Consider the following 13431-nt stretch of genomic DNA (forward strand, 5'->3'; position numbering starts at 1 on the left):
AAATGGCTACCACAATGTTACTTTCATTATGCAAAGGGTCAGCATCCGGTCTGGATCAGGGTCTACAATGACTAGTAGGGGTTCTTGTGCGCGCCTTTTGTATGTTAGAATGTATGTGTGTATCCCAGTCTCCCCAAACTCTAATGACATTCGAGTAAGTTGGTCAGCAAACTGATTGTGTGTTGGTTGTTTTTGTGTTTGGTTGGTTTGTCAGTTGGCTGACAAATAAGCCGCGATTTATCAAAAACCCAAAAAGCAAAACAACAAATTTTCACAAAATAAATTCCTCTCTAATAGATATGTACACATATGTCCAATTAGCATGGGCGTAGATAACGGGCACATACTTGCTTATAAATTAAAAATTGTTTAGCACAATGAATAAAGTATTAACTATTTAGTAACTGATTAAACGCTTTCGTTACTACAGAAAGTTATTTGATATTATTAAAGCAAGTTGAGTCCGATTTACCCCTTTTAAGGACAAGGTAATCTCCAGGGGCGACGCCCATCGCAAATGATGGGAGGCTACTGCTCATTATGCTTATTTGTGGACTAGTGACAATTCAATAATGCATATGCATTGCATAAATTTTCACAGAACACCGAAAACACGAGATCAAAATGTAATTTCACGGAAATTTTGTTTTGGAAAATTTGCCAAATGCAATTGTCACAACATGACTTACTGGCCACAAGGTGGTGGGAGAGCGGGGAAAGGGCATTGCAGAGATGACATGGGTGATTAGAGCGGGCCCCAAAATCAATTAGGACAAACACATTTGGCAGGGCGCTAACAGGAGCATAGACTTTGACGCTTAGATCCGATAAATTAGTCAGAGAAGAGGGACCCCAAAGACCTCTCTAAATCTGCCTCTGTCTTTCTCTCTCTCTCTGTCTCTCTGGTCAACCAGAAGTAATTATTTATTTACAAGTTAACGCTTGAACGGTGGAAAAAGAAGAGGGGATACGCGGGGCGGATCGCCAAGTCGACGTATAAATATTTAATGCGGTTTTTATGCGCGCACCCTTTTTATTTATTTAGCAACAATTAGCAGCTTACAAGCCATGCATATTACAATATGCATACACATATTTTGCAAATGGATTAGTGAATATGTTTTTGTTTCTGCTTTCACGCCATAAACTATGCAATAATTCTATGCAAATGGACAGGGGCTTCCGCAAAACAGAGGCGGGAGTATGGGTATGATTGGTGAATCGAGTTCTCTATTTGGGTTCATAATTAATAATTTAATTGCTTCTGTTTATCTCTTAATTAAAAGGGATTTATTTGCACACACACACACACATATACACATGAGCAAATAAATACGCATATACCCACTTATTGGAAACCCACAACAAATCGAATGAAAATCGCATCGAAATGCTTTACTTTTTATCGCTTTGCTAATTAAGTTCCATAATTAATGGCATTCAATGTGGTTTTTATCGAAGACAAAGGCAAATGCTGCTGCTGCTGACGATGATGATGATGATGATGATAATTATCTTCATGTTGTCGATGATGATGAATGACCACAAAAACTGATTAGGGACATTCTAATTAGATTTGATTGCTCAAAAAGATTTGACAACGAAAACCAATTGAAAATGCTAATCAAATTGTATTTTATTTACAGGTGAGTTGCCCCCAGGATTATTGCCAAATGCCACAGCAATTAGTAAGTAAAAGAATTTCACTCTCCAACAAGAACAACAACCCCGAATAAAAAAATAAATTTCACACAAAAGTCTGGTTAGTCGTCCGTCGGTCGCCTGTCAATCTCAGTCACTTTGCTGCTACTGATGCCTCTGCGGCGCCTTTAAGTGTGCTCCACTAATTTAATTTCAAGGCATATTTGCACTAAGGCGGCGACGTCGTCATCGTCGTCGTCTTTTCTGCCTATTTGGCAGAAACTTAATTAGCCGGCAAAACAATGGCCAGCCAAGCCAGGCCAAACCACTGAATTCCCCTCTCTGAGCCGCACACTCTGCCTAATTTTCATAATTCTTATTATAGAAATTCAGCAGCCATAAACAAAAGGTTAGTTACTTGCCTAATGACTTGAAGTGCTGCCCCGCCTACCAGCTTTTTGCCTGCCTCCCTCCTCCTTTGTGTGTCTGTGCCTCTCTTATCCTCTCACCTCGTCGCATCGCTCGACTTGATAAACAAGCAAATGCGCTTATCATCATCCTATTCTGCTGATGTCCCTTCCTCTCCGGCACACCATAAAGAAAGTTTGCCAACTCTCGCTTTCTCTATCAGTTGATTTGCCCTAGCGCAGACAAAACCGCGCGCATTCATAACCGAAAACTCAGTCAATGCGAAAATGATAGCCAGAACCCAAGTTCACAACTTTTCAACTATTTGTCGAGGTTTATACACACAGCCGAACGGAAATGGATGGTGCGGAAGTAGTAGGAGGAACAGTGGCTCGCCTAAAAGGGGGTGGGGTAGTTATGGGTGGGTGGTAAAAACCACCCCTAAAAGACTCAACACTAATTACGCTCGAGCGTTGATTTTGATGTGGCCAAAAAATTGAAATGGACCACTAAACGCTTTTAAAGATGCCTTAAAGCAACGTTCAGATGGAGCCAAGTGAGTCGAAAGGTGAACTGAAAGATCGAGTGGAAGAGAAAGAGATATAGACAGAGAGAAAAAGAAAGAGGGGGAGTAAAAGGAGAGCACATCCTTGTTGTGTCGGCCTACAAAAGTTGCACGTTGAACTTTACAACTTTTGCAATACTTGGCCGCCATTTCAGTCAGTTGTTTGTTTGTCGGTTGGTCGACCAACTTTGAGCCATGTCCTCAGATGACTTCAACCGGACGCCTTTCAATTATTAATGTGGCTGCTGTGCTGCTGCTGCTGCTGCTACTGTTGTGTAGTATTGCTGCCACCGACTGCTGTTGCTCTTGTATAGTTTAATTAATTAATTTGACAAAAGTTTTCAATTGAACTTCAGACAACTTTATTCAAGACTTTAAGCTCCTACTACCACAGCAGTCAAGTACAGAGAAAGAGAAAAAGTCATAGAAATATCAAGAAAACAAGCCGCAACACAACACACTCAAATTCGAATCAATAGAAATCTGAAACAGAAAAACAAAAGGCCGACCGACTGAAACAAAATAAATGAATTGTTAAATCTCTGCCATATGCCATATGCAAAAAAAGCAGCAAACAAAAGCAACAAAGAATTTATTATAGGGCTTTTTCAATACCCACACTTTGTGCAAATTTCTAGGCTTTAGGTTTTCCTATTCATATTACTTTTCCCAGTCCCCCCTCCCCACTCTATTTTTCGACTCTTTGAGTAGTAATTTATGTGTGTGTGTTGCTTCGTTTATTATCTACATATTTGTTAGCAGATATTTCATTAAATCTCTGCAAAATGAATTCTTTCGACTGGCAAATGAACAAACCTAATAATTTGCCATAATTGTTGCACAATTGCAACAAATATTTTGTGCGCATATCACCTATGCATATATCTAAAATATTTTACTTCATTTATTGTTCAATGTGTGTGTGTGTGTGTGCGTGTAGTCTTTTAAATTTTTGTAATTAAATTTTAATCAATTTTTTGCTCGGTTCGGTCGGCCGGCCATTTCTCTTTGATAATAGATAAAACTTTTTACCTAAATCGAACAGCAAAAAGGTTGTGCCCCATGACCTCAAAAATGTTTATGCCACACTTCCGTTTGTGTGTATGTGTGTGTGTGTGTGGGTTCCCTTGTTTTGCTCTGTAGCTATTGTTCTTATGCTTGTAGCTGCCATTCGCTGTTACTCTTGCTGCTGTTCATCTTGTTGGCCGCGCGCATGAGTTGGCTATAATTAAAAATGCTATTACTGCCAAGCTTCATATAAATTTTTAATTAGCAATTTTTGCTATTTTCCTACTTTGTTAGCAGTGTGTTGCTGTTGCTGTTGCTGTTAAGGAATAGGAGGAGTTTAAGCTAGAGGAGGGTGCAGCAACACCCACTTAGACAGCTATTGTGGTTGTTGTTGCTGCTGCTGTTGCTGGAGAACTTTTTAAATTAGCACTTTGTTAAACACCCTGACGAAAAACCAAAAAAAAAAAAAAAGGTAACAATGTCGGCATAAATTGTTTTTTAAAAGGATTTTGTCCATTGCTTTGCTGCTGCTGTTGCTTACCTTTGGACGTCAGCCCCGCCTCGTCCGCCGTTCGTCCTGCCTCTCACTCTTTACTATATAGCGCGTGCCATGGCAGCTGCTCGCACGCATTAAGCGGCATCCGCCACAGTCAGCCAGCCAGCCAACATTTACCGCGAAGCAACGGCATCTGTCATAAATTTTTTGTTAGATAAAAACAAAAGCGAGAGAGTACAAAAAATAATCTCTCGTTCGGTCTCGCTCTTCGTTGACGTAGGCAAAAAACCAAAAAAAAAACATTGAAAATGTGTTGCCTACTTATTTGCGTTGAGCGTTGACGATGATGGCTGCAAAAAGTAGCTAAAGTTGATTAGCATGGCAAAGGGTTGATCGTTCGCTTACTGTAATTATTAGATTTTATGCATGGTCTGGGCACGCCCGCCAACCCCACCACCAACCTACATCACCACCCACCCATTCTGCTGTCACCTTTTGCATGCCGTTCTTTTCGTGTGTTTGTGTCGGCCATAAAAAAGAAGCTCGAGCAAATATTGACAATTATGGCCTATAATTTGACACTCATCGGTAGCTGCAACAACGAGAACATAAAAGCAGCAGCTACAGCCAAAGGGTTAACAATTTAAATTAAACCACCACAAACTCACACACTCTGGTAAACGTATCAGTATATGAGCTTTATGATTCCGGCTGCTTATTTGCCCGCAAACGCACGCACTTTTCATGCATTTTAATTAAAATTAACTTCATTTTATTACACATACGCCTAAAAGTATGCTGCATACTCGGTTTGTTAGTTGCTGCCTACAATTTTTACAATTAAATAAAGATTTTATTATCATGAGGCCGCCATTGGCTGGCTTAGAGCTGGCTCCCATCCCGCCGCCTGTCTTTCCTTCTAGTGTGTGAGTGTGTGTAAATATTTAAGCATATAAAATTTACTGTAGGTGTCGCGTCGGCATATTTTAAAAGCTTTTTGTTACACACTCCCCGTCGCTCCTCCACTTTTCCTTGTCGCGTTTACTTAACTAAAGCAAGAAGGCAGAGACACGATACAGAAAGAGAGAGAGAGAGAGAGAGAGCGAGAGTAAGATAGCACACTCTGGCGACGTGGCGTGGTGTGGCGGGTGATGTGAGGTGTTTTGTTGGTATAGATATAGAAGAGTTTGGTCGTCGGTCCTCACATATATGCAAATTTATGTGACATTGTGCCAAGCACGCGCTCACTTTGGCTTAAGGCTTGCCCAAAGGAATTTCCGGCTGTGGCTTTTTGTTTTCTAGCTGACTCGGCAGGCAGACACACGACAATGTTGCCCCTAAATGTATGCAAAGCTTTGTTTAAAGTGTCATATATGTGTATGTATGATGTTGTAGGTTTATCTTCTGTTTGTGTCTGTGTGTATTCGTGGCAATTTAATGGCTCGCGACCCGACACCGTTTATGCATATTTAATAGTTGCTATTTTTGTTAAGTGCTTCAAATTATCAGCATGTCCAGCAAAGGATTCAACACAGCATTGAGACATTAGGTCTTCGGCAGCAATCTTTACAAAATACCATAATGTTCTATTCAGACTCGAGTCATCAACACTTCTTAGTGGCAGGCAGACAAAAAGGCCGAAACTAATTAAATGTCTGCCAAATTGCACAACCTTTCTTTGACACTGAAACGAACCGCGAATCCACTCTTCTTCTTTCTCTTTTTCTGACAAGTTACACAATTAGCAGTTAGGCACAGAGGTATGCCATGCATTCGAAGAGGGAGAGAGACCAATGGAGTAGAACCCAAAAAGTTTGCTCAAACATTTCAATGAATTTTCGGAAATTTACCCAGAAAAGTTTGCATCAAAATGGAAACCATCTTCATGCTAATGAATTGCTGTAACTGACTTGCTGTTGCTGCTCCTAGATTTATGCTATGAAAATTAAAAGGTAAATAGCAAAAGCGCACAGGCATTCACATTCAAACACCCACATCATCTAACCAACCAAGCAACCGACCGACCAACCAACCTGGTATAATAGTTCCTTCTGTCTGCTGATGCTGCTTCTCCCACTCCTCCAACTCCTCCGCTCCCTATGATTGTCTTTAGAAACTTTAATCAAGCGCTCCTTTGTTTGCCAACCAGCCTCCATGGTCGCCGTCTCTTTGCAAGCAATCCCCGATGCCCGATCCCTAATATAGACCAACAAGTTGAATCAAGTTTGCATCAATTTCAATATTCCCACTGTTTTCATTTAATTTCACCAACTTAAAACTTAATTGTGTGCTTCCCGACTGTGCTTTTTTGCTGCTGTTTCTCCACATTGCTTTTCCGTTTTATAGTCTCATGGAAAAAACCGGGGGGAGTTTTTCTGCTTTTAAATTTGCAAAAATTAAAGCTCGCAACAGGTTGCCGCACAGTTGGCTACGGAGACTAAGGAGATAGCTGCCAGGGCGAAAGAGAGATATAGAATGGATGGAGTTGAGATTGCAACGCTTCGTGGTCGGATGTCGGGGTCTTGTAATTTGCCGAGCAGTCAACGACAACGGCAATGATAGTTTTTTTCTTCTCCCCCAAAAACTCCTCCACTTCCTGCCCACTACTTGCTCCAGTAGCACCTTAGTTATGAATGGCTATTGCAAGGAGGCGACGGTGTTGGTGTTGCTGGTGTTGCAGTTGCAAAAACAACGACCCCAGCATCATCATTTAAAAGCGCATTAAAAACTTTTTAGATTAATTTCGCTGCTGCTTCTGCGTTTCATTTCTGCTTTTGCCATGTTATTTACTCCAACCGCTGATGCTACTATTCCTGTCTCTGTTGCTCTGTGTTGCTGCATCTGGTTTTTCCTTTTCAACATTTCTGGTTTTTTTTCTTCGCTTAATGTGGCGCATTTTAATCCGATGTGATGTTGAAATTTAAAGCAATACCCCAACAGATCAGCATCACAGCAGTATGTATTTCGGTATTTTTCAGAATAATAATTTTGAGAGAGGGGAAAAAATAAGCTCGTGTTACTAATATGCTTTTCATGTTCAAAGTTTGGATAGTTTATTCATGAGCTCTAACATGTAAAATGTTGCAGGTTGTTGCTCCTCTTGCTGCGTTGCACAGAAAATTCAATAGCTTTTACCTTTTCGCCACACACATTTGCAAAATCATCAATATTTATTTTCGGTTTTCTCATTTTTCCCTTTTTTTTTGTGCATTTTGACCAAAAATGTATGCAACAAGAAGGAAAAATTGTTTGTGGCTGGAGAAAATATTTGTTCTGCCTGCTTTGCAATATGCGTTTTCCTCAATCATTTTCAATAAATCTGTCTGCAATTCTCTTGCTGCTCGGATTCAATGCATAGCAGAAATTTTCCCTGCCGTTCTCCTCATACTCTAATTTTGAGCTCTATTCATGTCTTTGACATTGCCATCATCATCATCGTCATCATCCTTATCATCCTCATCATACTTGTCCTCATCATTCTTATTCCTAGATCAGATTTATAATGCGTGAGGCCAAATATAATTCAATGCGGAATTTGATTGAATGTCTACCTACTCTTCTTGAGGGGATTTATTTACTGCTTGTGATTCGTATAAAAAGAAGAAAAAACGGGGTAAAAGAAGAGGACGAAGAAGAGATTTATTTATTCATTTTTTTTTTTAAAGCATGTACATATATTCTCCGGTATATAAATTAATTTCCATGGTTATTTTCAATCAATTCTCGAGGGTCCTTTTTGGCGACCTTTCTGGCCACAAATTATACGCAATTAAGCAAATTTGTCTAGGGTAAAAATCAAAGTCGTCTTTACTTGTGTGTGTATGTATGTGTATGTGTGCCACATAACAACAACACTTTGATTAACAACAAGAACAACAAAGAAACAAGAAAAATCACCCTGAAAACCAGATGTAAATAAACCGTAAAAGAAACGGAAAGACAACTAGACGACGACTCTCCGGCTTTCTGACTATGGTTATGGCTATGTCTCTGGGTCTGTGATTCCGGTTTTCTGCTACTGCAATCCCCGGTTTTGGGTCCGGGTGTGGACGGGAGTTCATTTAACCTACGGCGTGCTTCCGATTTACCGCAAATTTCAAAAACCAACAAAACAGACAAAAATTTCGCCCAAAGGGCTCTACAACAAACAAAGAAACAAAACGCAAAACACAAAAAAGAAAAAAAAAAAAAAACACTGAAAGCCACTGCGCATGAAATCCAACAAGTAAATACACAAGTACACCGGATAAAAAAAGGGTATAAAGGGTAACAAACGAGAGAGTTATATATAAATATATATATAGAGAAAGGACGACTATGGTGAGGAGAAGGCAAGCCTCTGTTAAATTGTGAAATTGAATTTTCGCCCTTTTCTGATTTTTTTGTCTGCTTTGCTATTTTTAACACATTTTTAACTTTGATTTATGCAAAAATTTCCAGTTCACTTAGCACACTGCAAAAAGTTTTTCTCTTGGCCTGTTGATTTGTTGATTTCTAACAAATATTTGTAAGCTTTTCGAATAAAACCATGAATGTCATCTTCATCAGCAATGAATCATTTCTTTCCGAGAGCAGCCCCCCGTTTATTTTACCTTTTTACCTTTTTGCCTTCAGTCAACTTGTGTCATCTGTCATATTTTTTCCCCCATCGGGGGTTTGGATTCTTTTCTTTTCATGCAGTGTAGAGTTTCATTATCTCTGGTTAAAGAACAAAAACAACAAAAAAAAAAAAAAAAACAAAAATCATTTAACACTTAGTCATTTATAACACGGCGAAACACTTTATACGGGTCATCAATTGGTTGTTATTTATATTAACTCTTTTTCCACTTTCCCGATTTAATATCAATTTAAATATCATAAATTTAATCGAACAAACACAGAGCAGAGAAATTCCGGCTATAATAATTCATGACTTCGTCTCATTAGCCATGCCACAGATATCATCATGATATCCATTCTCATTATAATCATCATCATCAACATCGACATCGACATCGACATGAATGTCGTCATGAATGTTGCATTATTTTTAATGGCAATTATAAATATTGCATAAAATTTTGCATTACTCTCTTGTTTTGTGCTCATGTTGATTTCTTTTTATATTTCGTCCTGCTGTCATACTTTATTAATTCATTTCAATATTGTCATTAATTGTGTGAGAGAACAACATCAAGCAAGTGAAATTGAGCAGTTAATTTACTAGTTGAGTTTCCGTTCAGATTGAGTTTCGCCTTGTTCTCTTAATAATTTAATTGTGCAACCAAAGAGAGAAAATCCCAAAACTGTGTAAAAACATTTTGTTTTTTTTTTTTTTTTGCTTGTTTTTTGTTTTGGGGAGGAAAAACATTAATAAACCGGAAGCACAGCACGAGTCCGAGCTTCAACGGAAATGAAGCAAAAACTCAACACACATACACAGAGGAACAGACACAGAACGAGACGGGGGGGATAGCAAATGGCTAACCATATGATATGTACGTATGTATTTATATGTGGGTTGGGGTAAAAAGGGTTTTACTTTTAGTTGGATACAAAGTTGCTCGCTTGGTTGGTTGCTCTATCTCTCCCTGCTTCTGCCCCACATTCTCTTCACCTCTATACCTGACACTACCGTGCGCAATGCCGTTCTCGTCCTCGTCCTCGACATCATCAACAGTTTTGTATGTTTATCTGTGCGCGAAAATGCATTTTTGCATACAACATAACCGCAACAGATGCGGTCGCTTCAATATAAATGCAGTTACAAATGGCTGCCATATGCGCGCGTGTGTGTTTGTGCGTGTGCGTGTGCTGTGGTCATTACAACGAATTGCGTACAGAATTTCCAGCACCCCGCATGGTTTTTATGACCCTGTCGACATGTCTTCTTCTTGCCCTACCGCTTCTTTTCGTCGTCTCTCTCTCTCACTCTGTGTCTGTCTGTCGGTCTATCTGTCTGGTATGGCCTGGTCTGGGCCGTTTGCTTGTTTTTTGCCTTGGTCATTTCCGTTTTTGTTGCTGTTACTGTTTCTGTTTTTGCCATTGCTGTCGTCGGTCATCATTATGGCACCAGGAGACACTGAAAAAATCGTGGAATGAGCAGAAGCAGGAGTAAAAGCGCAGTAACAATGGTTTTACCCTACCACAACTCGCAACCCTCTCCACTGCACTTTTGTTGGACATTCGATTCTACTATATATTTTGGTTGCACACTAATTATTCGACTACCTATAAAGTGATGGAGGGGAGATGGTGGGGGATTTCTTGATAAATGCATTTGGCAATTGAAATCAGGACGAGGAAAAGCGGCTTTGGGTTTTCCTTTGCCCCACCAGATGAGAGAGAGACAACAAACACAATCAAAGTGTGTGTGTTTGTGTGTTGCATGGGACTAATGAAGAGCAAATGCAAATGCCTCGACCAGTCAGCCGACCATCTGTCTCTTTATCTTCACAAACCTATGTGGGGGAAGGCTCATTAATGCGCATAATCAAAACGGCAATTGCAATGGAAGAGACGGTGGAGTATCAGCAGCAACAGCAGCATATTTGTCACATGATTACCGTATCAAATAACACAGAGAGTGAGTGAGTGAGAGAAAGAGGGTGAGCAATTGGCCATCCGTTGGATGTATTACACCACGAGTCCACTAGAAACTTTTCATTCCATTGCTGTGTGGCGCTCCGTTCTCTGCGTAGTCAAACGAGGTTGTCATCAAGCAAATTTCGCGTTCTAAATTTGGCACCAGCCATCCAACCAGATAGCCTCCTCTACAGCGAAAGGAAGCGTCCAACCATTTCACATGCAGCAATCATCAGGACAGGCAGTCAGTCAGTCGAATGTGAAGGATAAGAGAGCAGAGACAGAGACAGAGATATAGAAGCAAATGCAGCAGAGGTAGAGGCATCCCGCAAGCGTGTGGCCATAGACAATGTCTATGCATATTTGTCATACAGAGCCCCAGCTCGTTGCGGTTGCTGCCTCTGCTCTATACACACGCACACCACACACACACACTCACGCACACACCAGGCATATGCAAAACTGAAATTGAAACTGTTTAGTTGTTGTTGCTGCTGTTATTATTGCTGCTGCTGTTGTTGTTGCTGCAATTGCTCTTGGCCTGGTTGCATGTTTGGATCTCTTTGGCTTTGCCATGGCAGGCAGATAATTTGCTTGAAAACCCATTTTCCGGCCTCTGCTCTCTGTGTGTATGGATGTGCGTGTATGTTTAACGCTTGTGTTTAACTACATTTGTGCTCGATGATAAGTGTGACCAGGCAAAGAAGAATACACACAGCATTCTCTCAAGACAAGTTTTCATAATTATTTAAGCTTGTTCATCTTAAAACAAGGATTCATCTCTTAAAGTTGCAAGTCTTTAGAAGTTTTGCTTATTGTTAAAAAATTCATGTAAGGAAAGATATAACCAATTAAGTACTCGAAAAATGGCATCTATCTCAATATAGCTCGAGAGATATTTTGACTTAAACTAAAATCTAATACAAGATTTGAGGACTTAGCGCTGAGTATTTTATTCGCTTTTGTTGCCCTTTACCATTTGCCTTTAGTGGTTGGCACTTTCCAAAAACTAGCTATTAAGTTGACTGCACTTTTGTTGCAACTATTGTCGTCCTCATCGCTTTATTTTGCGCCAGTATGAGACAAAAAGCACTCATTAGAAATATATAGAGCAAATGCTGTGTTGTACGGTGAGGCTCGTCCAGGCAAACAGAAAACCACCAAGCATAAGCACTTAGCAGCCAAGCCTCATCGTTTCGTCGATGATGTGGATGATGATGATAATGATGACGATGGCTTAAGTAGTCGTAGTCATAGTCAAGCGTCGTTGCCAGAGAGAGATTAAGCAGGGGACGGCGACGACGACGACAACGACAACGATGACTACTTCTTCGTACTAGTCACGGCCATTCCATATTCATAATTGCTAATGGAATATGCTGCGACATCCGCGTTAAGAAGTGGCAAAGAGAATGGAGGAGAGGTTTATAGGGCCGATGTGGCCGCCTGGTGGTTATGGTTGGCGGTAACGTCGGCCCACTACAAAGTGTTTCTTCTTCTTCTTGGCTACATCTATGTATATGTGTATGCGTCTGTGTGTATTTTGGAGGCAGCTGCCACAGGCGGCAACAAAAGAAGCTATGTTGCTCTGGGCCATTCCTGGGAGAAATTAATTTGCAACTTGCGAGACATTTGGCGTTGGCGTCTATTTACATTGTATATATTACGTATACGCCCTGACTCTGACTCTCTCTCTTTTTCTCTGACTGAGGTTATGTTTTAGGCAAGCCACAGCTGTTGTCTCTTCTTCTTTTTTTGCCTTGAATAAATGTGTGTGTGCTTTTTTTGTGTGTGTGTGTGTGTGTGTGTGTGTTGGTGTGCTAATTTCTAGTCACCTGCAGTAATTTTCACTTTTTGCTGCTGGCGAAGTTTTTCGTTTTCAGTTTTTGTTTTTGTCGTCTGGCAGCTCTTTGTTAATTGGTTCAGTCACCTGTCTCATGATCTGCCAGTCAAGCGCACACGACCCATGGCCGCCGTCGCTGCTGCCGCCACAACCGGACGATGTTTCCAGGCGAGAGCGGAAGGAAGGAAGGAAGTCCAACGCCATTGAGCGGTGTGTCTTCTCTTTCTCTCACTCCTTCAACAAAAAAAAAAAAAAATACCAAAAAAACAAAAAAACGCCGCTCCCTGGGCTCCTAGCAGCAGCAGCTTTTGGCAGCCCATTTGCCAAGTTACCCAATGAACGTTTTAGATTACAATAGGCCAGGTCGGGTCGGACCGAGCCGAGCCAAGCCAAACCGTGTGGTCGCATTAGCCTCACTCCTCTAGCCATTCTGCTGCTGCTCTACCACAAAGTTAGCGCTCGCTGTCGTTAACTTAATTGGCCATCACCACCCACTTTGCGGGTTTTTATGGCGACGAGGATGAGGACGACGAGAACGTCGGACAACTTGTGACCCAACCACCATATAAGAGTGAAGAGAAAACCAAAAAGCACGAAAAACAACAACTGAGGCAACTTTTGTTGTTTTCGTTAGCTTCGGCTGTCACATTTTTGACATTTTTATTCTACATTTTTGTTTCTTTTTTGTTGTTGGTCCGGCCATTTTCTATTACGAGTTTTTTCTATTTTGTTGTCACCTGGCCACCATCTAGGCAGAGAGCTATTGCCTACTTTTTAGCGCCGAAAGCAGCTCAACTCGGTCTCGGTTTACGCTCAGTTTGCTTTGGCTTTCTATTTTTTCGTGATTAATAGGTGTGTTAATGGATGTCATTTTGATGTTTCCGCCAGACGCATGTCCATGGT

The 13431-nt window shown here is 40.7% G+C and overlaps 1 protein-coding gene across 11 annotated transcripts in view; it reads left to right on the top strand.

The window, feature by feature from the left end:
• Positions 1 to 13431, top strand: part of heph (polypyrimidine tract-binding protein 1 heph) — a 170847-nt gene that overhangs the window by 101296 nt on the left and 56120 nt on the right. For 4 of the 11 annotated variants that reach the window (XM_068296824.1, XM_068296827.1, XM_068296829.1 and 1 more), the window contains one exon: positions 1647 to 1688. The exons of the other annotated variants lie outside the window; for them this stretch is intronic. In XM_068296824.1, coding sequence (XP_068152925.1) covers positions 1647 to 1688 — 42 coding nt within the window. The remainder of the gene's footprint in view (positions 1 to 1646; positions 1689 to 13431) is intronic. 11 annotated transcript variants of the gene reach the window in all.

Source organism: Drosophila tropicalis, unplaced genomic scaffold (genome assembly GCF_018151085.1).
Source record: "Drosophila tropicalis isolate 14030-0801.00 unplaced genomic scaffold, ASM1815108v1 contig_859, whole genome shotgun sequence".
In the NCBI taxonomy this organism is placed as follows: domain Eukaryota; kingdom Metazoa; phylum Arthropoda; class Insecta; order Diptera; family Drosophilidae; genus Drosophila; species Drosophila tropicalis.